Source organism: Xenopus laevis, chromosome 4L (genome assembly GCF_017654675.1).
Source record: "Xenopus laevis strain J_2021 chromosome 4L, Xenopus_laevis_v10.1, whole genome shotgun sequence".
Taxonomy (NCBI): domain Eukaryota; kingdom Metazoa; phylum Chordata; class Amphibia; order Anura; family Pipidae; genus Xenopus; species Xenopus laevis.
The window spans coordinates 88,637,352-88,660,821 of record NC_054377.1 but is presented as its reverse complement, the minus strand read 5'-3'; the positions used below and the strand labels follow the sequence as shown (position 1 = coordinate 88,660,821).

Genomic DNA, 23,470 nt, shown 5'->3' with positions numbered 1-23,470 from the left:
CACATTTATGTTAAAATAAAATCAACCCCCCCCCCCAAAAAGACTTTTGTATATAAGGACATCTATAACACATTAAACGTTAATATGGCAATTATATTGTGTTGAGTTGGAGCTTTGGCTTAATGCACTAAAATTATAGAACAACTCTGATTAGCTAGTATACTACCATGGACTGAACCATGGATTGTGTGGGTTTATTGGCACCTTCCCCATTTAGCCAATGGTGGATTTTCAATCTGGCTTTTCCAGTATTCCTGGAAGGCATCTCTTACTACCCCGTGCTTTTATGTTTTTTACTTTTACTTGTTCAGAGGGTTATGTAATAACATATGGGGGCAGATGTCCATCTGACATTTCAGCAATAAGCTGCATTCTTGGGAATCCTGGTGTGTAATAGCCAAACAACCCCATAAATATCCTTTAGTGCAAACAAATTCAAGAAACTGCTTTAAGTGCACATGTCATATGGGCTAACTTCTCTTTATGCATACTAATAAGTTAGCATTGCCCTCTCCCAGGAGGCCCCAATTATTAGTCCACTACTTACCCATGTTTGGTGGGACAGCCAACAAATAAAATGGTGCCCTAGTTGAAAAAAGTGAACTCTGATGAAGTGCCAATAGAGAGGGCACGAAACGCGTTAGTTCGCACCACTTACCCACTGCCTGTTATCACTCATTGCAATTCGAATAAAGCCGCTTTTTCAAAGAACAAGTGTGGCGAGTCTTGATGTGGACTGGCCAGCGCTGAACAGCGATACACAGTTTTGTCCTAGTTGAAAAAAGGCCTGCAATCTGCCCTTCCCCATTACTCCCCATCCACTATCCACACAAACTCCACCCACTTATGCAAACCCTTGATCCTTTTGTGACCAGCAAATCACATTTTCTCAATCTCAGGGACTCCTGCTGCCATAGTGCCCCTGACTGCAGTTCTCCCTGTACCTCCCTTGATGGAGGCCCTGGTCATTGGCACCATTGTACCGTGAGCATCTTTATCACTGACAATCACCAAAAGCCAACTGTACTTCAAGCAGTAAAAGGCCACTTTGTTGGGTGGATAGCGCAGTGGGAATAAACAATACCAGCAATAGCAATAGTCTGTTTAATTTTTTCAGTGGCTGTAGTTTATATAAAAGAAGTGTAAAAGATCGTAATCTTAAAATCTATGAACACAATTCATAAATGTGTGAATGCAACAATAATATATTCCGGTTTGGCGTTTAAAGAATTTGCAAATACTGTACAAACAAATCCCCCTTATGTTTAGTCACAGCTGACTAAATAGAAGGAAAAGCCATTTGCAATAATGTGTGTCTATTTAAATAAGACTATTAAATATTTGTACATTTACTCCAAAGTATGATAACAACAGACGGTTTTGCTCCTTGGCACATATTTATGCTAAGGAGATGCAATGTCTGCTTTTGTCAGTGCAGCATTTAAACAGTATCCCAAAAGGTTAGAAGTGGAGAACAAGTCATTTTTGCCTAGAAGAAGATAGTAAATATATTCAAATTAATTTAGAAAGGAGAGGATCAAAAGAAGCCTCTACGCCAGGATAGACACATTACATTCTCCAGACATACAGTTTAAGTGAACCCTTTAAAACCATGTAATTTATACAAGATGTAACTTCCATTTTATAATGTAATTTATACTTTGGTATACATTTCTTCAAGGCACTTAAAGTGAGTGTGTTGCAAATGGATGAATGATAATGCATCAAACTACTATCATATGTAAATATTTAACTAGCATCTTTTATGAACTGTGATGAAGGATAATGGATGGTTTGTACTGATCTCTTATTAGACACATAAAGGCAGTTAAAGGGCATGTAAAGTCTAAAATAGAATAAGGCTAGAAATGCTGTATTTTGTATACTAAATATAAACATGAACTTACTGCACCACAAGCCTAATCAAACAAATCATTTATGTTTTCAAAGTTGGCTACAGGGGGTCACCATCTTGTATCTTTGTTAAACATCTATGCAAGACTAAAGGTGGCCATACACGGGCCGATAAAAGCTGCCGACAGACCAAGTCGGCAGCTTATTGGCCCGTGTATGGGGGCCCCCGACGGGCTTCCCCGATCGAGATCTGGCCGAAAGTCGGCCAGATCTCGATCGGATGGGGTTAAAAATCCCGTCGGATCGCGGCCGCATCTGTTCGTTGATGCGGTCCCGCGATCCGACCGCCCGTTTGGCGAACGCTAGGATCCGATCGTTGGGCCCTAGGGCCCACGATCGGATCAGCCCGATATTGCCCACCTCAAGGTGGGCATATCGGAGGGAGATCCGCTCATTTGGCGACATCGCCAAACGAGCGGATCTATCCGTGTATGGCCACCTTAAGACTGTGCACATGCTCAGTGCGGCCTGGGGCTGCTTAGGGATCGTCATAAACAAAGCTGCTTGAGTTCTGCATGGCTGGGAAGTAAGGCGGGGGCTCCCCCTGCTGTTCATAAGTATGATTGTTTCCCTGCTCAGCAGTTAGGGACCATCTGACAATTCCTATCCACAGCAGTAAATGAAGGGAGAATTTCACTGCATACAGTCAGGTTTCTTATAAAAACAGTACACATTTTTTAATTAAAGTATATTGGAGATAGGTTTATTTTTCATTAAAGAAAGTAAAAATGGGATTGTTTTTTGTCTTTACATGCCCTTTAAAGACAATGATAACTGGACAAGGTAAAATATTCTAAGAAAGAATGAGGTTTGGGGAGCAACAGAGAAGCTGCAGACATTTGTAGATTTGAATGTACAGGTATGGGACCTGCTATCCAGAATGCTCAGGACCAGGGGTTTTCTGGATAATGATTCTTCCCGTAATTTGGATCCTCATACCTTAAGTCTACTAGAAAATCATATAAACATATAATCATATAAACATTAAATAAACACATTATGCTGGTTTTGTGTCCAATAAGGATTAATTGTATCTTAGTTTGGATCAAGTACAAGGTACTGTTTTGTTATTACACAGAAAAGGGAAATCATTTTTAAAAATTTCGAGTATTTGGATAAAATGGAGTCTATGGGTAATTCAAAGCTTTCTGGATAATAGGTTTCTATGTAATGGATCCAATATCTGTATTAGATATAATTCAATCACACAAGGAAGAAAGACCGTCTGAGGGTACTGGCACATGCTGTTTAAGGCCCACCTACTATTGTGCTGGACGTGTTAGGGGGAAATGGTGTACATAGATTGTGAATTGTGTGTTTACTTTAAAAGATGTACAATGCATACTACAGGGACTCAATAAACCAGTATTTTCCTATAGCACCACTGTTATAAGATTCCAATGTCTAGTACTTTTATAGTTAAAATGTTCTTGGTTGCTACAAAGATCAACTGCAAGTGGAATATACCCCCAGCACATTCAGTACCCACTCACAGGCTGTTCTTTATTAAATGATATATGCAATGCAGTTCAAAAGCCACCATTACCATTCTTACAGCACTGAGGCTGCCTGGCTGCTAGTATTTATAGAAGAGCTGTAATTTTATAACTCCATTAGGAGAACCTCTTGTAGTTTAATTCAGTCTCACCCCAGCAACCATGTTCTGTGTCAAAATGACTGAAAGAAAACATTACATCCGATTGCCTTAAGTCTCAAGGCTCTCAGGCTTACATGAAACTTGTATACTCAGAAAACATCAGATGCAGTCATGCTTTAACAGTTTGAAATTATAAAAATATCTTTCAGTGGGTATTCACTATTGCAGTGGCAATCGCATGGGCTCTTGGAATCTATTAGAAGGGACCTATCAAAGTATCCTTCAATATGTAGAATTTGATTAAATGTTCTATGTTTCAGTGATGTTGCATTGATTAAATACATATGTATAACTTTATTTGTAAAGCACTGAAAGCATACCCAGCAAGATACTATCTCAAAATATATTATACACAGGGGGGACAAGTGACATAAATAAAATAAATATATATATACACACACACACACACCTTAGAATGCCATATGGTAAGAGAGACAGTAGGAAGGAGTTTCCTTCTCTGTAAAGCTTACAATCTAAAGCTGGCCATAGACGCAAAGATCTGATCGTACGAATCGAGGATTCATACGATTTTCGAACCGTGTGTGGAGAGTCCCGACATTTATCGTCCGGCGGAGATCGGTCGTATGGTCGATCGGACAGGTTAGAAAATTTGTCGGCTGCCGATAATATCTCTGCGTGTATTGCCGATCGTACGGTTTTCAGTGGGAGGGTCACTAGCTTTGGTTGGACATAGATATCGTACGATTGCTGTCAGGGGCAGAACATTGCTGATCTGTTCTTTAACTACTTTATTTGATCTGACTGGTAAGACTTTGATCTGAATTGTTAGTGGCGGGTCGGGAGATGGGAAAGTCCGATCGTACGATGATTCGTACGATCGGATCTTTGCATCTATGGCCAGCTTAAGTGGGTGGATAGCATATAGTCACAAATTGGAGGGGAAAAGTGTGCAAAGTTAAGGAGTTGTCCCTTAAGTGGAAAACCCTCAAGGTTTTGGCATTGGCATTAAGATTAGAGAAGGGACTGGCCAAAGATGACCTCCAGGCAGCGTGCTGAATTAACAGGGTTAATGGTCATGCCATCAGTAGTAATGGTGAAAGGAATGAAGAACTAGGTTTGTGTGGGAAACCACAAGCTCAAATACAAAAGAGGGGTTGTGGGAGCACTCACATTGCTAAGTAGAAATATATATATATAAGTATAAGGGAAGTGCTACTGACATAACCAAATGGGTCAGTGCACATTCCCTGGGTCCCTGTCTAAGTAATTCAGTAGATCTGCAAATGCATGTGTTCACAAAGACAGGAGTTATAGTTACAAAGTTATGATCATAAAGTTGAAAAGCCACCAAGCTCAGTTTTAGCCAGGTTGACAGATATAAAAAAAATTCTGACTCCTTTACATCCTTTACTTTACTTTGCAAACATTTGGAGTGTGAGTGTGCTGAGCTACGCATTCATCAGTTCAGCAAACCCCCTCTCATGACCATTTTAGGGCACGCTAGCTATTCATCAGGAGACTGTCTATGGAGTTAAACATCCTGCACCCTAGAACAGCCTTCATTTTGCTCCACTGATGTATATCCTCTCCCCTTTGCATTGCGATGGAGCTTGGACAGCGTGTTGACAATTTAATATTTTTAACTGCACTATATGTACCGTCACACTTATCAATGTCTTATTCATGATAGTTCCCCTTTAAAGTGATTTGTTTTTGGTATTCCTGTCCTTTAATGCAGGACAACAGTGACACAGAATAGCACTGAAACAAGTCTATATTCCTGCCACCTAGCCACCATAATTACAATATCCCTTATGCAACTTGTAGCAGCCTCAAAACATTTTCGACAGTTGGGAAAATTTGAACTTAAAATTAATTTTATATACCATTGGGAGCTGGGCCAGCATGCCATTTGGCCAAATCACCATTGTAGTCTGGAACAGAAGTACTAATGAAATGTGTTTAAGTTGCTACAAAGGCTATGAATATGCTGTCACTCCACTGACAACCTGGTCTTGAGAAAAAAGAATAAAAATCTATCTATAAACAGTTGTATTAGTTCCAATACTGCTTTGTTTTGGTGGAATTGGTATTTAAGATATTTAAGCCACCCCTTTTTATTATTGGAATTGACTTTTTAAACTACAACCATCTTTGGTGACACAGATGCCGCTATATGATACAATGAAATTCCTTGTTTGCGGCAACAGACCCTTTCTATTTCAGCAGCATAATAACCAGGTGCACAAAGTGACGTCCATGAAGAGATCGGACTGGAAGTACTTGACTGACCTGCACACAGTCGAAACCTCAACTCAACTGAATTTTTGTGGAATTAATGGGAATATTAACTGAGAGCCAGACCTGATTACCCCAACCTGCTGGCCAGCTAGGATGTCCATATGCTTTTGGCCATATAGTGCACGATGCTGCTATTTGCAGAGTTATTATTTTAAATGTCATAATCAGATTATCCCATCTAGTTTTGATTGAGTACAATTTAAGGCCTAAGGCTCTAGTCCAAAGTGCAAGTGGCAGCAACCTCAGCATCAACAGTGTTTTCCCCTATTAAAAATAAAGAAAATCTTTTCAAAAAGCTTTAGCTATCAGCAAACAATCCCAGCCTTTTTAATTGCTGATAGAAGAAAGGAAATGTTTGGACGTTAGAATCTGTTTTATCCTCCTACTCTGTGCTTTTAGCAGTTTTGCCAGTATGACATCTCCAGAGAATTTCCTATCTCTCAGAACTTGTTTTTTTTTTTTTTTTATAAACAACACTTTGTCCTTCGGTTACTGTTTCTGGGAGTATATAAAGCATGTATACAAGTTATTTCAAACATTGTAGTTCTACTAAAGCAACATAATAGTTCTTAACACCTCTTGCACTCAGTGTTCAGTTCTGATCTGAATTCATATCTTCCAGGATCAAGACCATGCACTTACAGTTGTTTACTTTGCAGGAGAAGATTTCATGCACCCCACATATTGAACTGCAAAATCAAATTCATCACTGCCTACAAAACAATTAAAATATATCAATGCCATACTTACCTATTATATGAATAATTATGTAAATACGGTATTGCTGATAGAGAACTACCCTCCTATTTGTAAATAGTAGGGCTAAACAATCTTGGGAATCATGTGTAACACTATATGGGAAGATTGGGAACCTTACACTCTGGATTACCCCAACTGGATTACCTCGAACTTGGCTGGGTAAAAACTCCCTGCAACTCCCATTGGAGCATTATTACATGTGATCACTATACTATGAAACAACAGGGTACTTCCTTCTTTTCCTGGTCTCCTCGTTGGAGCTTCTGCATGCTCTACTAATTACTGATCCTGCCTTTTACTTATAGAGCGGGTTTTTTCACGGTGTCCTGCCGGCCCGGTCCAACCCTGTGTGGTGGTTCCGTTTTCTAAGACTAGGGAACCCTGACAACCCTGCCAGGGAAATACTTTATTCCAGGAATGGGAAACACTCCCCTTATCAAAAGAAAATCAGGACCAGCTCTTAGCTGTCCAAAACCCTCCTAGGGGACTACATGAAATGAAGTCCATTTATTTAGAGATGCTGTCTAGACTCGAGCCTAGTGGTAAAAAAAAAAACCTTGGTCTATTGGAGTAGCCATGGGGCATGGTTAACAACACAAACACAGAAAGTCTAAAAATCATAATTTGAATTGCATATTAATGAGATTTATCAGTGCTAAATAACCAGAGTTCGATTTTAATATAGATGTCTGCATGACAAATGCCTGCTCCTGAAACATAGTTCAGTCTTATTAAATAAAAAGACATTTTGGTATTTACCGTAATCTATACTATTAAGGCCATTGCCAGAAGTACAAGAATTTGAAGCCATGATTATGAAAAAAGGGCATCTGAGAAGGCCAAGGCATTTATTAAAATCTTGGCAGGTCAGTCAGCTGAATAATTCTGAATTGACAGTCTAAATAGAGACATTTGCAATGTAATATATGAGAATTGTGTTTCTGGGCAGACTGAGCAGAGTGCAAATTATTTACTACCGTACAGATCCTGTTTCAGTTTGTGCAGATAAACACATTGCTTTTCATTAGATGAAACTTTGCCCTGCAAGTCTGAATCAAGCATCGAACAATTCAACATAATCCTCAACAGGACCTTCTCCCCTAAAGTAACCTAACACATAACTTTAAAGTTTAATAGGCTAAGGTGAATGGGAATGAAGGATCATCAAGTTTTGCACTGTTAATCAACCAAGAATACAGACTTTTCAGACTGAGGGCAAATATCCTCAAACATACACAGAAATGAATGGGTGCTAATCAGATTTTGCATTTTCTAGTTCTATTTTGCATTCATAGCAATCATTTTCTGCTTTAGCAAAGCTACCTCTTTAATTTTTTACCATTTTTTAAGTGGAATAACTAATATTTTTAAATCTTTATGCATGAATCCAGTCAGCACCAATGAATATTATGGTCTCCGGGTAGCTAGTGCTCTGATTGGTATAGTGGCTGGAAGTATCATCGTTGGAGTCTCAGATTCTTGTGGAGCAGCTGCGGTTGGAGGAATATTCCTGGGTGCAGCTGGATTTGGTAAGATAAAGATATACAGTATATATAATTTATTAGCTTGTACTTAGTCCATACAGTATGTATATGGTATCCTGGTAACAAGAACCAGGACTCATGTAGCAAAGAGAATACGAGTTACATGGGGTGGTACGAGGTTTTTAAAGTGGTACATTTAGTATGTTATAGAATGGCTAATTCTAAGGACCTTTTCATTTGGCCTTCATTTTTTTTTATTTATAGTTTCTGAATTATTTGTCGTCTCCCTCTGACTCTTTCGGGCTTTCAAATGGGGGTCACTGACCCATCTAAAAAACAAATGCTCTGTAAGGCTACAACTGTATCATTATTGCTACTTTTTATTTCCTCTCCTATTCATATTCCAGTCCCATAATCAATCAGTGCATGGTTGCTAGGGTAATTTGGACCCTGGCACCCAGATTGCTGAAATTGCAAACTGGAGAGCTGCTGAATAAAAAACTAAATAGCATCAAAAAATAAAGACCAATTGCAAATTGTCTCAGAATATCCCTCTTTACATCATATTGATGTAAATTTAATTTAAAGGGGAACAATCCCTTTAAAAGACACATTTAATCAGTCATAAACTACAGAATATCTAAGACAGTGGTTCCGAAAGAGACCATAGTTAGGATTGTATACAGCATTGAAAAATATCACATAACACATCACTTCACATAGCATTTAAAATTCTATATTCAGTTCTCCTCTCCACTAAAATCTGTGTTTAATAGACATTTTCAACTTGAAAGCTCACAATTTTCTATCCTGTGACATTGGTAGAGAGTCCCTTCTTTACTAGCACCAGAGAATTATATTTTAAGTGTGCATATATTGTATATAATATATGTAACAATTTCCCTACTAACATGAACACTTTATATTCTGGACTGTTATGTGCCTCATCCACAGACACACAAGGGCACATGTCATGGTGTAAATACAATCTGGATTGATGTGTATGACATAATTATGTCTTGGCCTTCAACTTGCTCATTTGCATTTCCTTTATTATTTCTAAGTATCATATATATATATACACACATAATGTATTTTGCTTTCCCTGTTTTTCCTGCATCCTTGTGTAATTGAAGCCAAATTACCAAATGCAATAGCTGGTTATTGTTCTTTTATGATTACCATAATTACTTTATTAACTTCAGTGGAATTATTGGATATGTTTTCTGGGTTGTCTGAATTTTAATAACGCATTTAAGCTAATGTCACATGGTACATTTTCACTTGCATTATGTATGTATGCCTGCAAGCTATTTGGGATTTTTTGACAGCAGAAGTAAGCAGTCTTTCGATAAAACAGTGGCTCATTTATTAAAACTGGGCTCATTTGCCCTGGGCAGTAACCCATAGGAACCAGTAAGTGATGAGCTTTTCTTAGCCAGCTTCAGGTAGATAAATAAAAGCAACTTTTGATTGGTCACCAAGGTTACTGCCCACGTGCACTTTTTGCCAGTGTTAATAAATAAACCCATACAATATGGCCTTGTGCTGAAAGCATCAGGTGACATACAAATGCAACGCAAAGTATATGGCCATGGCATTTCCAAGTAAGAATCTTGTTGAACAATATTTCTTGGACTTTGCTTCATCAAACAGTTTTCATATCTACTTTGCTCAGTGTTCAATCACCAAAAGTATATTGTCAATCATTCAGGATTTTAAACACTAATGCCTTCTGTGCTTGTGAAAATAATACAGTAAGAAACTAATGAGACTTCTCATTGAAATTAGGACCAGTGACAATGCTCTGATATAAATGCATTTCTGCTGAATTTACGTGAATGTAAGGCTAGGACAAAATGCATAATCAAATAAGCAAGCATTTAAATACAGTATATATAGTTGCATCATTAAAGTTAAGGTTACCACGAAATGGCAACTTTAATAGTATTATATCCTACTCTGCTAAGAAATATTCCAACAACCAAAAGCTGTTTGTTAAAAAATCAGCCTATGGAACAAGGTAGATGCAGTTTGCTGTAACATCTGTTGGCAGAGACAATGGAAATGGAGAAAGTTTCTTTTACCGTTTGGTGCACTGTGTGCTCGAGTATACTGTTACATTGCCCTGTGAGAGGTGGAAGCTTATAAAGGTCATTCCAGAGCTAATCAAAAACCTAGACTAGTTTTGCTGTAGGAACCCATGATGTAACAACAGTCATCATAAGTGATGGGCGAATCTGGGCCGTTTCACCGAATAATTTGGAAAACAGCAAAAATTTGCAAAAAGGCGAAAATTGGTCAATGGGCATCGACGCGCGACAATTTTTAATTCGATCGAAATTTTTATCATTGCTAATATTTTGTCCAAAAGGTCAATGGGCGTCTGAATAATTTTGACGCACGACAATTTTTATGCGCACAACAATTTTTATGCGTGACAATTTTTTTTTTGGAGGCACTCTGAATTTTCGCCTCTGAATTTTCAATGCAGTTTTGCGAAAACATTTGCGGCCCTCGAAATGCAAAAAACTTGCAGCAAATCCATGCCTGGCGAATTTATTTGCCCATCACTAGTCATCATGAAGCATCAGGATGTTCTCATTCAGAGAATGAAACTTTTTTCTGTTGTGCAGTTGGCAACACAAACTCTTTCATGGTTGCTTCCAGATCCTGTTTTGTCATACCACTATCTTTAGGACTTTCATACCTTACTGCCTCATCTTTCATCATCATCATCATCATCATTATGAATTGTCATCTTCTGACTTTTGGAAGCAACCCCATTGAATGCTTGCTTTTTAAACTTCTCTTTATTGAGCTTTAACACACTCAGCAGAAAATAATTTAGAGACTTATTTGTCCCAAGGGATTACAATTTATGGACCAATTAGGAACTAAATACTAAGTACAGGTAATGTATATTGTCTGCCTATAATTACATTGTGTTTAATTGGACTATGAAGCTGCTGATAGGGGGAAAACACAATTTCCCCCTATGACTTTGTTAACACAGGCGTCTGTTTGGATAGGTTAGAATTTCATTGAATATAATATCACTGGAAGCCATCTGTCTCTGTATTTTCTATGTGAGTTTGTAACTATATTCTTTTTAATTTAGACAAACAATGTTATGTCACATTTATTATATACAACTTGAAATCTAAAAAAATCCCCAGTAAAGTCAGTAGCGGGGAAATATTCTGCAGCTATGTATGTATATTACTATGTATGTATGGAACCCATCAAATCTTAGAAAGTGTTCTTGACATCTACTGCTAACTGATATGGTCAACATATCATGCTTTGTCCTTTTGTTTTAACCATTTTTTTTGTTTCCTGCAGCTCTCCTCATTTCAATAAGCCCATTCATTAAGGCATGGCTGAACTTCAATCAAATGCTGCCATTCCTAGGTAAACTATTATCTATGTACCAGACCTAAGTAATCCATCTTATTTTTAATTACCAACTAATCATAAATGAAAGAAGATGATTGCTTAAAGGGAATCATGTATCTGATTAAATCTATACCTGCCAAATAACTTATTATCCTCCCAGGATAAATGGTGCTCAGTATGTAATGATTCCGGAATGAAAAGACAAGAAATAACTGCAAGGTGAAAATATTTTTGTACACTTTATCATACTACAATTTAAAGTAATTGAATATATTCTTACATACTTTAATTAATTATTGAATTCAAGTGCAAATTGACAATTTTTACTCACAATGTATTTTTCCAGCATTCCAAGATAATTGCTCCCATTGTAGTTTGATGCAACTCTTTGTCTCTTTGGAACTGGGTGTAAACATTTATACATGGCTGGAACTGATCCAGTTTTGCCATGTAGTGAATAGTACATATTTGGGAGAAAGTTGTACCATCTAAGCTGTAGAATGAGGGAATGTGGGAGGCTAAGCAATACAACCTACTAAGGTTGGCACTTGATATGACACCTTATTTTAGCACATGCCAGTACAAGATTTCTACGCCTAGTAACTGTTGGGTATAGGAGGAGTGTCCAAACAGATGCCCATGTCCCTCCCAAAAGCTAACACTTATATGGCAGATGCAACATTCGCTTAAATGAGTGTTATTCTCTACCTGGAAAATCTTTGTACTCAAGGCACTGTACTGAGGTGGGCATAATTGCAAACGGAATATTGGGAGAAACCATACATTTTAAGTAAAAATTATGGCAAGTGGAACCAATTGCACATTGCACTTTGAACTTTGTGCCAGAACTAATATTCAAGACTCACGACAGGCTTATGTATTTGCTTTCATGTTGACCTCTGAAATCTATTAAGAATTATGGTATTATGGTATTCCTATAGCTGCATGCCCTTATGAATACATAGCCCTTGCGGAACAGGTTACTTAATACACATGTGCAGTAATAACTTGTACCCTGCGCCCCTGAAATAGGGAGGAAGAGGGCCTGCAATGATGGAAGGTAGGGATGTAGCGAACGTCGGAAAAAATGTTCGCGAACATGTTCGCGAACGTCCGGACAAAAATGCGAACGGTTCGCGAACGTTGCGAACCCCATAGACTTCAATGGGAAGGCGAATTTTAAAAGCTAGAAAAGACATTTCTGGCCAGAAAAATGATTTTAAAGTTGTTTAAAGGGTGCAACAACCTGGACAGTGGCATGCCAGAGGGGGATCAAGGGCAAAAATGTTTCTGAAAAATACATTGTTGACACAGCGCTGCGTTTTGTGCTGTAAAGGGCAGAAATCACACTACGTCACTCAGGTGGTGTTTCTGGACACGGAATGTGAAAAAGCTCACACAGCTAGGTGGCACTTGGTTAAAGACTGGGCAAACAATGCCTGCAAGGTCAACGTATACAGTAGTGGATACGGAATATATTATTGCTGCTTGAAAAACGTCACTCAGGTGGTGTTTACGGACACGGAATTATTATTTTTATTATTTAGACAGAATGTGAACAAGCTCACACAGCTAGGTGGCATTACTAGCCAGCAAAGCTACCTAACCTAAAATGTCCCTCAAATCCCTGCAGACTTCTGTCCCTACAATACAGAGCAGTATCAAGTAGATTACTAGCCAGCAAAGTTACTATCAACTGTCCCTCAAATCACTAACAGCTCTCTCCCTACACTAGCTCTTCCAAGCACACACAGGCAGAATGAAAAAACGCTGCAGGGCTTCAGTTTATATATGGAAGGGGAGTGGTCCAGGGGGTGTGGGGGTGGTCCAGGAGGGAGAGCTTCCTGATTGGCTGCCATGTATCTGCTGGTCTGGGGGAGAAATGGCAAAAAAAAGCGCCAGCTAAGGCGAACCCAAATTGGCGAACGTTGCGCAACGTTCGCGAACATTCGGCGGACGCGAACGGTCGATGTTCGCGCGAATTAGTTCGCGGGCGAACAGTCCGCGACATCCCTAATGGAAGGTAGGTAGGGGAGGTACTCTATCTCTATGACATTGGACTGCTTGTTGTGGGAAACTCAATAACATCCATTTGCCATAAAAGGAGTTGTCGTTTTTTTCTTGGCCTTTACAGTCTTCTACCCTTCAGGTAGATGATAATGTGTAATTGAACCATATATGCACTGAAACCCAGAACCTTAGAGCAGCCACTGCTTTCCCCCAAGGAGAAGAGGATGTGGAAGACACCTCTGATGGACACATCCAACTGTGGGCCTCCTAGAGTTACTGTCTAAGGAGACATGCAAACTGTGAAATTGTCTTTATCTGCCCTTTAAATAGATTTCCATTTTTCAATATTTATTTTTTATTTGTATAAATCAATTTAAAGTTTAAAAAAATAGGTATGGCCTTTTTAGAAGTTTTATTTTTCAAAAGAAGATATATCTATAATAATGATATAATATCATGGTAAAACATTCTTTTATCGCTCAGATTCGCAGGTATCTAAGCATTGTATCCAAACATAATTAAATTCAGTGCTGCTTGCAGTGGAATGTAAAGGTGACTCACTTTGTATTCATCTGCTGCCCAAAGCAGTGTTCTTCATTATAAATGCATCTTCCTTTATGCAAAATTTTACACTACCTTTTATGAAGACATCTCAGTAAGAGAGCACCTTGCAACCATGACACATATGGCAATCCTACACCTACAATTAAATTATCTTGCTTTTGATGCACGTAAAGGAAAAGAACAAAGCTTTAACCCTTGTATAAAATTAATCTAAAGCTATTGCTAAACTATAATTACAATCATTCTTGGCCAATGATAGATGCCTGGAATTATTATGGATTATTTTACAGATGTAGAGTTGTTCCTCTGCACAAATTTCACCTTTCAGATACAAATGCATTACTTGCTCTTCTCTGTGTGGCTGAAATGTATATTTACTCTTATATTTTCAGTTGATATCACATAATTTGGCAGATATTCTCTGATCACTCTTTTTGACTTCCACTCAGGATAAAATGAAAGCTAACACCAATGCCCTACAAAGCTGTCCACAATTTTTCTTCACCCAATAACTACAACCCTATCTCTTAGTATTCATACAACCACCACTTCTACTCTTCTACTAGTCACCAATTCTATTATTATCTCTTCAAAATCGCACCTTCTATAGAGGTGCACGTCTTTTGTGGAATTTACTTTTACATTAAATCATACATCTCTTTTTGCTCCTTAAACATGGCACTGGTGAAAAGATACAAGTAGAGGGGTTGAAGTTCCTACCTTGTGGGACAGTATGTCTATTGGCCATAAAATAGGGGATGAGCTACGGATAGCACCACTACAATGATATATGATCCTATAGAAGAAAATATAATGAAGCGGACTGTCATATTTTAGTCTTTTGGACTATATATTACTGGGCCTCATGGGCCCCTATACCTCCTGGGCTCCCCTTCAGCTGCAGGGTCTGCTCCCTCTGTAGTTACGCCCCTGCTTTTGGATCATGCCTGAATGAGGAAAGAGGGTGTGGAGAGACAGACTACTTCATGTAGACCCCCACAGAAAAGATACAGTCAAGAGGACTTTTAAACAGGACTAGAACCACAATTGGGGTTCAGCATTAGGACTTGTTATTGATATCTTTGTCCATCATGTATGCCATTAACCAGTAAACCCACCAGCGACAGGGCTCTCATACTCACACTTTAAGTAATGAGTTACTAATGTATAACATAAAGGAACTGGAGGAAATTTGAATTTTAAAACGTCTTATTGATTCCACCATAAACCCTTACACATGCTTAGAGCATTATTTGGCATTTTATAATTAGAAACGGAATGGAAATTCTAAGTAGGGGTTCTCTAGTCTCAAACAAACTGAATCATGTCTACTGCCAATATGCTAGGAACTATTTAATGGCTTCAGAAGTCTATTGTTAGCAGTATTCATTATAGTCCAGCTGAATAACTCTCAGATCATGCACATTTATTCAAATGCCCCTTGGCCTTTTGCGGGAAGTTTGTGTATTTATCAGTGGTGAAAACTGTGAATCTGTGCTAGAATTTCACTGTGCCCATTTCTTCCAGTTCATTTGGTGAATTAAAATGCCCATTGACTCCATTGCATTTGGCAAAAAAAAAAAAGGGAGGCAAAAATACCCACACATCTGAATGTAGAACAACTATAGAATGTTTTTGTATTTCAAAATGAATCAGGATGATCTGAGTCTGAGCTATAACTCCTAATCACAGTACAACCAATTGTTTTTTTTCCTTTTTGTTTTGTTAATTATATTTATTTTCCGAATTTTAGGACATGCAAGGATTCAACCCTATCCATCTGCAAATAATGAAGAGATGACAAATGAACCAGCAAAAAGGGAAAGTAAGAAAAAGACTAAGCTCTTATGGGTTAATCGGGGGAATTCTAAATGCTGATTAAAATTCTGGTGGCACCTCAAAATTTATGGTGGAATGGGGACTTCCTGGTCACATTTATTCTTGACAAAGAAACATAGTCACTAAGTCAATTAGGTTGAAATAGAATGGTTGGAAATCCAAAAGTTTAGCAAAGCAAACAAACCACAAACACACATGGTGTGCCCTATTCGGTGTATTTCAATGCAATTTTTTAGACACTTTTATAAATATTCCACAGAGGATACACACCACTTGTAGTATGAAAATGTGTTTAAAATGGGCAGGCACAAGACATTTAAAGCATATTTTTGCAAGTACTTTACCCTCTATGTAAAGTTTGGATGATAAATAAGTTAAAAGTGAATATGCAGCCGAAAGGCTTCATTTTGAGGTGGGGTCATTTACGACCACAAGTGCAGTGGTGCTCCTGCACTGTCCCCCCCCCACTTGTGCCAAAGTGTGACCTAAGCATTCTATACATCTAAGCTCAATGCTGCTCAGACCTTTGTGCCTTCAGTTCCAAATTGAGGAATAGGCTATACCAATTGATGCAGGGGAAACGTGGAACTACCAGCACCTCCTGATCAGGCGGCGAACACTGGAAATGACGATATATAAACTTTCGCCCAACTTTGTCCAATTTGCGACAGAAAGCACATGCAGTAAATTTTATGACAAAGCAGATTACGTCAAAGTCATCCCTGCTCTGGCCAGTCCTACACTCAACTTTCATCTGATTCATCAATTCTACTGCTTCATTAAATATTTTACACAGGGACTACTTTTTACCTGCAACTTACTAAGTCCCTGTGTAAAATGTATAATGAAGCAGTGGAATTGATGATTAATTAATCAGTTGAAATTGAGGGGCCCATTTACTAATGGTGGAAGTGAATTCAAAGGGAATTTCCAAATTCAAAAACGTTGAATTTCAAAGTAATTTTTGGGTACTTCGACCATCGAATAAGCCAAATTCGACTTTGATTTGAATTGAAAAAAGTTTGAATATTTGACCATTCGAAAATCAAAGTACTGTCTCTTTAAAAAACTTCAACGTCGACACTTCACCACCTTAAACCTGCTGCATCTTAAAATATATTGCAATATATGGACAAACAATCTCTATTTTGTTCAATAGATCATTAATACACACAATGCCTCAATGTCTCTCATATATTGATAGTGGATGGAGAATCAAAAACATTTTCAATTTCACAAATACAGAACTCAGAACATGTTTTATTTGCAAAGCAGCGGCTTCACTGCCAACCCCAAACATAGAAAAATGTTTGTTTTGGAGCTTCCAGGTAGATGTGATGTCTCATGGGTTTGCTAATTTAAGTCCTAAGCACTGAGCTAAACCTGTTATCACCTCTGCATTGACGTTATGATGATCTGGAATGAACAATGTGGCCTGATTTGCCTAAACTACAAATTGTTTCTTTGTACTCTCTAGGCCAGAGCACAGCCAACTTTTGCTTTTACACATCAGGTTCCAAAAGGAAATTGACCTGTTTAATCTACTGCCCCAGACCTGTTGCTAATATATTGAATGGCTTTAATATATTCATAGTGCTGTTCGCTTTGAACTGAAAAAGTAATACAAAGCCTGGATATCACGGGAGCAGGTTCCACCTTTTCTTTTATATATTAATTAGTTGTTATGTTTCACTTCCGACAGTGGAAGAAAGATTGCAAATTTTATATTGCACGGTGTTTATAATAAAACTTCTTACCGAAAATGTTTGCTTCAAAAGATTACAATACCTTCAAGCACTTCTTAAAAGTGCACAATGAGCAATTAAAATCTGTAATGCAATAACAGTCTAATGAAGAGTATAAATTGTTTTTCTCATTGCAAGTTTTATTACATTTCCCCCTAAGTGAACTGGAAAAACTATATTTATATATATATAAATGTAACTGCATTGTGTGTAACTGCAATATGTGTAACCGCAACATGTGTAACTGCAATATGTCTAAAAAGCTTATCAGACGATAACTGCGTATTCATCAAGCATGTTATCATTAATCCGACACCATCGCCACTTTGACATAATGTCTATTAATACTTAAATGACACACATCATCACTAAGTATTAGGGTACCTTCATATTTTGGTAATCCATCGATAAAGAATGAATCCCTTCCCCAATAGAAAAATGTCATATAATTATACAAAAACCTCATAGAGAATATAGCTAACAGTATATAGAAAAACCATCTTGTTATAACAGACAGTTAAAAGTATATTAATGCAAATGTGCAAAACATTGTGCAAATATAACACAAATTCTAAACATTTCAAAGTAAATTATACCATAAAAATATTTTCCAAAAGGAACATTTTCAAATTCAGGCTTACATAATGAGTTGTTTATGAAGCAGACCAATGAGTAGATTCATTAAGCCCCCTAAAGGCCACAGTGTCCAATACAGAATCCATTTGGCCTTTTGTCTCGCTAGGGAAATATCAGCTTTCCCAGAAGTCAAAGCTGTGCGTATAGAGGACCTATGATTGCTCATCTGAATTCAAAAGGATGTGGTGCATTTCCCAACGTAGTATAGTCCACACGGACATATAATACAATATACCACATATTCAGAGAGACAAGTCAATCTATATTGTATTTCATATTGCTTGCCACTATGTGGGTGAGAGAAACGTGATCCAGTTTAAAGAAAGCCTCAGGTAATACATCCACTGCATCTAAAACAGCCCAACTTATTGGATTTTAGCCACAATTGTGGCAAAGTCGCTTCCTGTTCAGTTTGTAAATCTGTTACCATAAGTATATCAAACACAGAAGAAATCGTCAGCGCTCAGTCTAATTCATGCTGTGGCGATGAACAGCTGCCGTAGACACTATTGTCCCAGCGCTCGGTCTAACCCACTAAAGCACTGCGTATCTTGACAACGCTATATAAATAAATGATGATGATTCTGTTGTTGAGAGCTGCCGTAAACGATAAAAAGCCAATATTTGAACACAAAGAGAAAGAGAAAATTTGCCAGCGCTCCATTTGCCTGTAAAAAATAATTACAAAAAATGAGGTGTTAGTACGACACTTTGGCCAAAATATGTAAGCTCACGTGCCATGCCAAGGCCCCTCATTGTACATGAGTTCTACACTGTTTGTGAGCATTCTAAGTTTGTAGTCCAGTCCCCCAACAACCAGTGTGACTGAGTAGTAAGACCATTGCACACTTAACATTAGCTCAGGAGCTCTAGTGGGAAAGCAGGGAGCTTTTAAGCGCCAGTCAACAAACATACTAATAGTATAGGAAGGAAATTATTCATAGGTGTAAGTTTGTTGTCTGGGTCTTAAAAGCTCCCTGCTTTCCCATTAGAGCTTATATAGGGGGTTTAAATTCTGTGGGACCATGCGGTCTCTGGTTGTTTGTTCTGTATTCTCCTGACGACGATCCCTGTGGGGGATCGAAACGTTGAGTCTCCAATAAAGTATCACATTTGTTAAGCTTCAGAAGAGTCCCGTGAGTGTCGCTATTCCTGCAGATATACCATTACATGTTTGCTGGCACCCGGGCATTTCCACAGGAAACGGAGTGCACCTTTGGGACTTGTTTTTATGTATATATATATATATATATATATATATATATATATATATATATCTATATATATAATTTATTTTTTTTATATTTTCTTTTTAACACAGACATACATGATTCCATTGGTCTGGTAGAGTCATTGACCCCCTCTCTTTTCTTTTTGCATTGTAAAGTGATAGATTCTGGGACCATATATCCTAAAGGAAGCAGCATTATTCATTCTTCAAAGTAATTAAATTTAGAAAACACAAAACAGCTTAGGCAAAAAATTATATTTGAAAATCCATTTTATAACAGCTATGCAATTTTTTTAGTTAAAATAGTTTAATTAGTTGAAATACTTGCAAACTCTTATAACTCAAAGTATTCTCTTTTACATGAGGTGACTCATTTCTCATTTCCGTAATAAATTCTACACATGCAAGATGTAGAATGCGTGTAACATCCAAAACAGTAGAATGCAGGAGGAGAGATGTGCTGGGAGGTTTGGGGTCTGGCAATGTGAGTTTCAGCCTGTTTAGTGACTGGCCAGTGAGAGACTGCTTTTAATCAGCAGGGGAAAAACAGCTTGCTGGGAGTTGTTGTTATTCCCTGGAGGAAGTTTTTTTCCAAGAGTCTATAGTGTGATCCATGAGTGCAGCCCATCAGCCATTTTGATAAGGAGAAAGCTATAGTGTGAGGAGAAGCATGGTTCCTTCTGAACTGTTAGTTATTCATTCTTGTGTTGCCAGTTTAAGGGACATTGGAAGTTATATAATTATACTGCTAGTGCTTTGGAGGGAGAGACATACAGTGCAAGGAGAGTTGACAGCATTGCTTCACACATCGAACTACTGTACTCCAGAGGGAGCACCGTTTATACCTTTACAAGGGGATACATCACCATCTTGTGTTGCCTTTGCACCCAGAGACACCCAGAGACACAATCCAGTTTCACTGTTCAGCATAAACATACAGCGGAATTTTCCTTTGCCTTTGTTTAGGCTGCTGTGCCATTTGCAGCACTTCCAAGCTTTTCATCCCAGTAAGAGGGTCTCCCACTATGACACAAATATCCACTTGGCAATATGTTGGGGGCATATGTGTGCACACTGAGGGGTTCTTGCTATTATTGCTGAATTGTTTTAGTTTTTGCAGTTTCAACCTGAGGGGTTAACTACATAATTGTCCAGTTATTGTTCACCAATTTTCTAACCAATCGTTTCTTACAACTGAAGCTGTTTAATAAAGTCAGGTTGAGTCTGTTGCACTGCCATCTTGGTTACTGGGGACTCGGGTGTCACCAGGTTAAGGAAATTAGACTCACATCTACCACTGCCAACACCTGAGGGTGTGCTACACATGTAAAATCTAAAACATATAGCACTAAGAATTGTAATATTTATTAGCAAGATCTAGATGTACCAATCAAGAGTACATCAAGGCCAGTTTCACACTAGGAGAAAAAAAAAATCACAGCATGAATTTGTCCTGTAATTTATTTAACCTTTTTAATGAGCACTTAACAAGAAGAGGCAACTGCTTGCCTGGGTTCAGGTGAAAAAAAAAGCTTTTGTATTAGCATGACCAAATATCAAACTCATCAAGATTACATACAAATCCAAACATCGATTCAGAGCACCCTTATGCACAGCTATTTTTCAAGATGTTCCTGTATGTTGTCCATGAAACATCTTTACATATACTCTACAGCTTTGCTCATCTTCCGATCTTCCATGCTCCTCCGCCTTATCTTGAGGTGTTACCCTATTTTGTTCTTTTAAATACCGAAAACATAAAAAGTCTTTCTTTCTTTCCATAGGTTCTTTGGGCCCAATGAAGGATTCTTCAGATGGAAAAACACTTAACATCAATCCCATGGCACATATTATTTCTCCAGATGAAGGGTGAGAGTTTCTGTTTTTTATCGTTGGAACACAGTTTATCTGGTAAACTTTTTAGTAAAGAATGCTGCATATATTTAGATTACTAATAAAACAGTAAATATATTTGATGTATTTGGTGTACGGGATGATTAGCAGAAAATAAAAAGAAAATGGGGAAAGGGGGAAGAAAACTACAAATAGGGAGGGATGAGAATTGAGAAGATGACAGTGACAGCAGAGGAGTGAAGGGGGCACACGAACTAAAAGAGTGCAAAGAATTAAAGGTTTGTATGAAGATTAATGTTAAAAAGAAAGGGAAAGAGTAGATTGAAGGAACGAAGAGGAGTACTATTTTTTAAAGCTGCAGTGGGAAAAGGGCAACTGAACCTGCTTTGCTTTGTGGGACACTGGCTTCTGAGAATATATATAAAAACCCTGACATAGAGCAAGGCAGAACTTCTGCTGTGTCCTAGAAAGGAAACAGGAATAGTACCTGTAGCAGGGAATGGATTCCTCCATGCAAAAATAAATGAGAGAATATCTTTTTTTCAATTAAAGTAAAACCTTTTTATTCAAAGCTATTTCAGTCAAAAATAAACACATATTCTGGTTGCAATAACTATGAACCACTCACTAAGATATTGTTTATATAGTCCCTTATAGTCCACATATGTATTATCTGTGACAGATTGTGTATAAGGACAGAGAATTGTAGGCTGTATATAATTGTCCTCCCTCCTTATTTTGCAACTTGTTTTACAAACCTCTTACTGATGAGTGCTATCTTGTGAGTTATTATTAATTACTGATTACTAAGAAAGAACTTCCTTCTTTGTGTCTGTTCCAGGACATCATCTGGCCCTCCGGATTTAATCGCCCAGAAGCCGCATCAGTTATCTGCAAATTAAGGAAATATCCTGTTCAGATTGATAAGAATTTTACTCACTGAAGTGTTCCATAAAGTCAGCATGTGTTTTTGCGGCTGTCTGTGTGTTTTGTGAATATAGAAATACTCCCAGCAACAAAAGAATAACCCTGTTAATCATGGGAAGCACTGGTTTGCAAATATACCAAAATATAGTGTCAGCATGGGGGGCTGTTGATGTGTGAGTTTTGAGAGTGATCCAGAACTCGTATTGTGTTCTGACATCCAAAAGGATGAAGAACATATTAGGATTATAAATGGCAATATTAAAGTATAATAGTAAAACATACCAGTAAACTGCTTATGACTGCATGATAGCTTTTTTGATTGTTTCATTAGTAACTTCTTTTTCTGTTTGAAATGAAGATTCACATTTTGTTCTGCATAGGGTTACATTTACCTCCCAAACTGCCACTCAAAACACAGAGGAGCTTTGCTACAAATACACTCAGATTGGGGTGGATGTTTGACAGTTATCTTTCACAAACAGGTCCCAGAATTCGTCTTCTAAGATTGAAATAGCTTTCCTTGCCTGGGATTAGTAATGTTTATGGCAGAGTAGAGGTAAATTCACACAAGCTGAAAGGGGTTGTAGGACAAAGGATGAGAAATGGGCATAGGTGGGAATTGGAGAATGCAGCAACATATTATGCTGCCCTGGTATGGAGTGCTTTATTCCTATAAGCCTTCTATAGCCTTAGTTTATCACTGGGTCTAGTTTCGGATTTTCTAGTAATTAAGTAGGTGTAGGCCATGGAGACCAAGTTCTGTTTACTAGTTGTGGTCATTATAGATTTCAGTTCAATGTACTGCTTGTTAGGAGGTCCTCCTGAGAACTGTGTGATGTACAGATGGTGCATTTGCATACAACTGAACACCGACAGCTTGGACAGGGCAGGGATCTGCTGAAAATGGTTTATATACTTAAAGGTACCATTGGAACATGCTATCAATCCTTTAACTTGAATTTTATCCCTTATTCTTTCTTCACATCACAACTAAACAACTGTTAATCTCCTGCTTCAAGTTTAGAGAAGAGATTCAAGCTCTACCTCAGCTACTGGTTCCTAAATACCTACTGACATTTACTTAACTTCTGAGTGTCGCTACTGAGATATGGGAAATGTTGAAATGTATGATTTTTCTGCCATGTAATTAAGTATTAAGACTACTGTGCTTTATGTTAATTGGAGCTGA

General features: G+C 38.0%; 1 protein-coding gene across 1 annotated transcript; it reads left to right on the top strand.

Annotated features, from left to right (window-relative positions):
• Window positions 1-7,653: 7,653 nt before the first annotated feature.
• Window positions 7,654-22,331, top strand: LOC121402852 (kinocilin-like). The gene is made up of 5 exons (XM_041589578.1): window positions 7,654-8,121; window positions 11,422-11,490; window positions 15,803-15,874; window positions 21,285-21,369; window positions 22,196-22,331. Exons 1-5 carry the CDS (start codon window positions 7,974-7,976, stop codon window positions 22,254-22,256), a joined length of 435 nt encoding a protein of 144 aa, XP_041445512.1. The 5' UTR covers window positions 7,654-7,973; the 3' UTR covers window positions 22,257-22,331.
• Window positions 22,332-23,470: the final 1,139 nt, after the last annotated feature.

Coding starts and splice junctions, on each gene's coding strand:
- LOC121402852 (XM_041589578.1), top strand. CDS start 7,974: ATGAATCCAGTCAGCACCAATGAATATTATGGTCTCCGGGTAGCTAGT. Junction 11,491..15,802: donor TCAAATGCTGCCATTCCTAG/GTAAACTATTAT, acceptor TCCGAATTTTAG/GACATGCAAGGATTCAACCC. Junction 15,875..21,284: donor TGAACCAGCAAAAAGGGAAA/GTAAGAAAAAGA, acceptor TTCTTTCCATAG/GTTCTTTGGGCCCAATGAAG.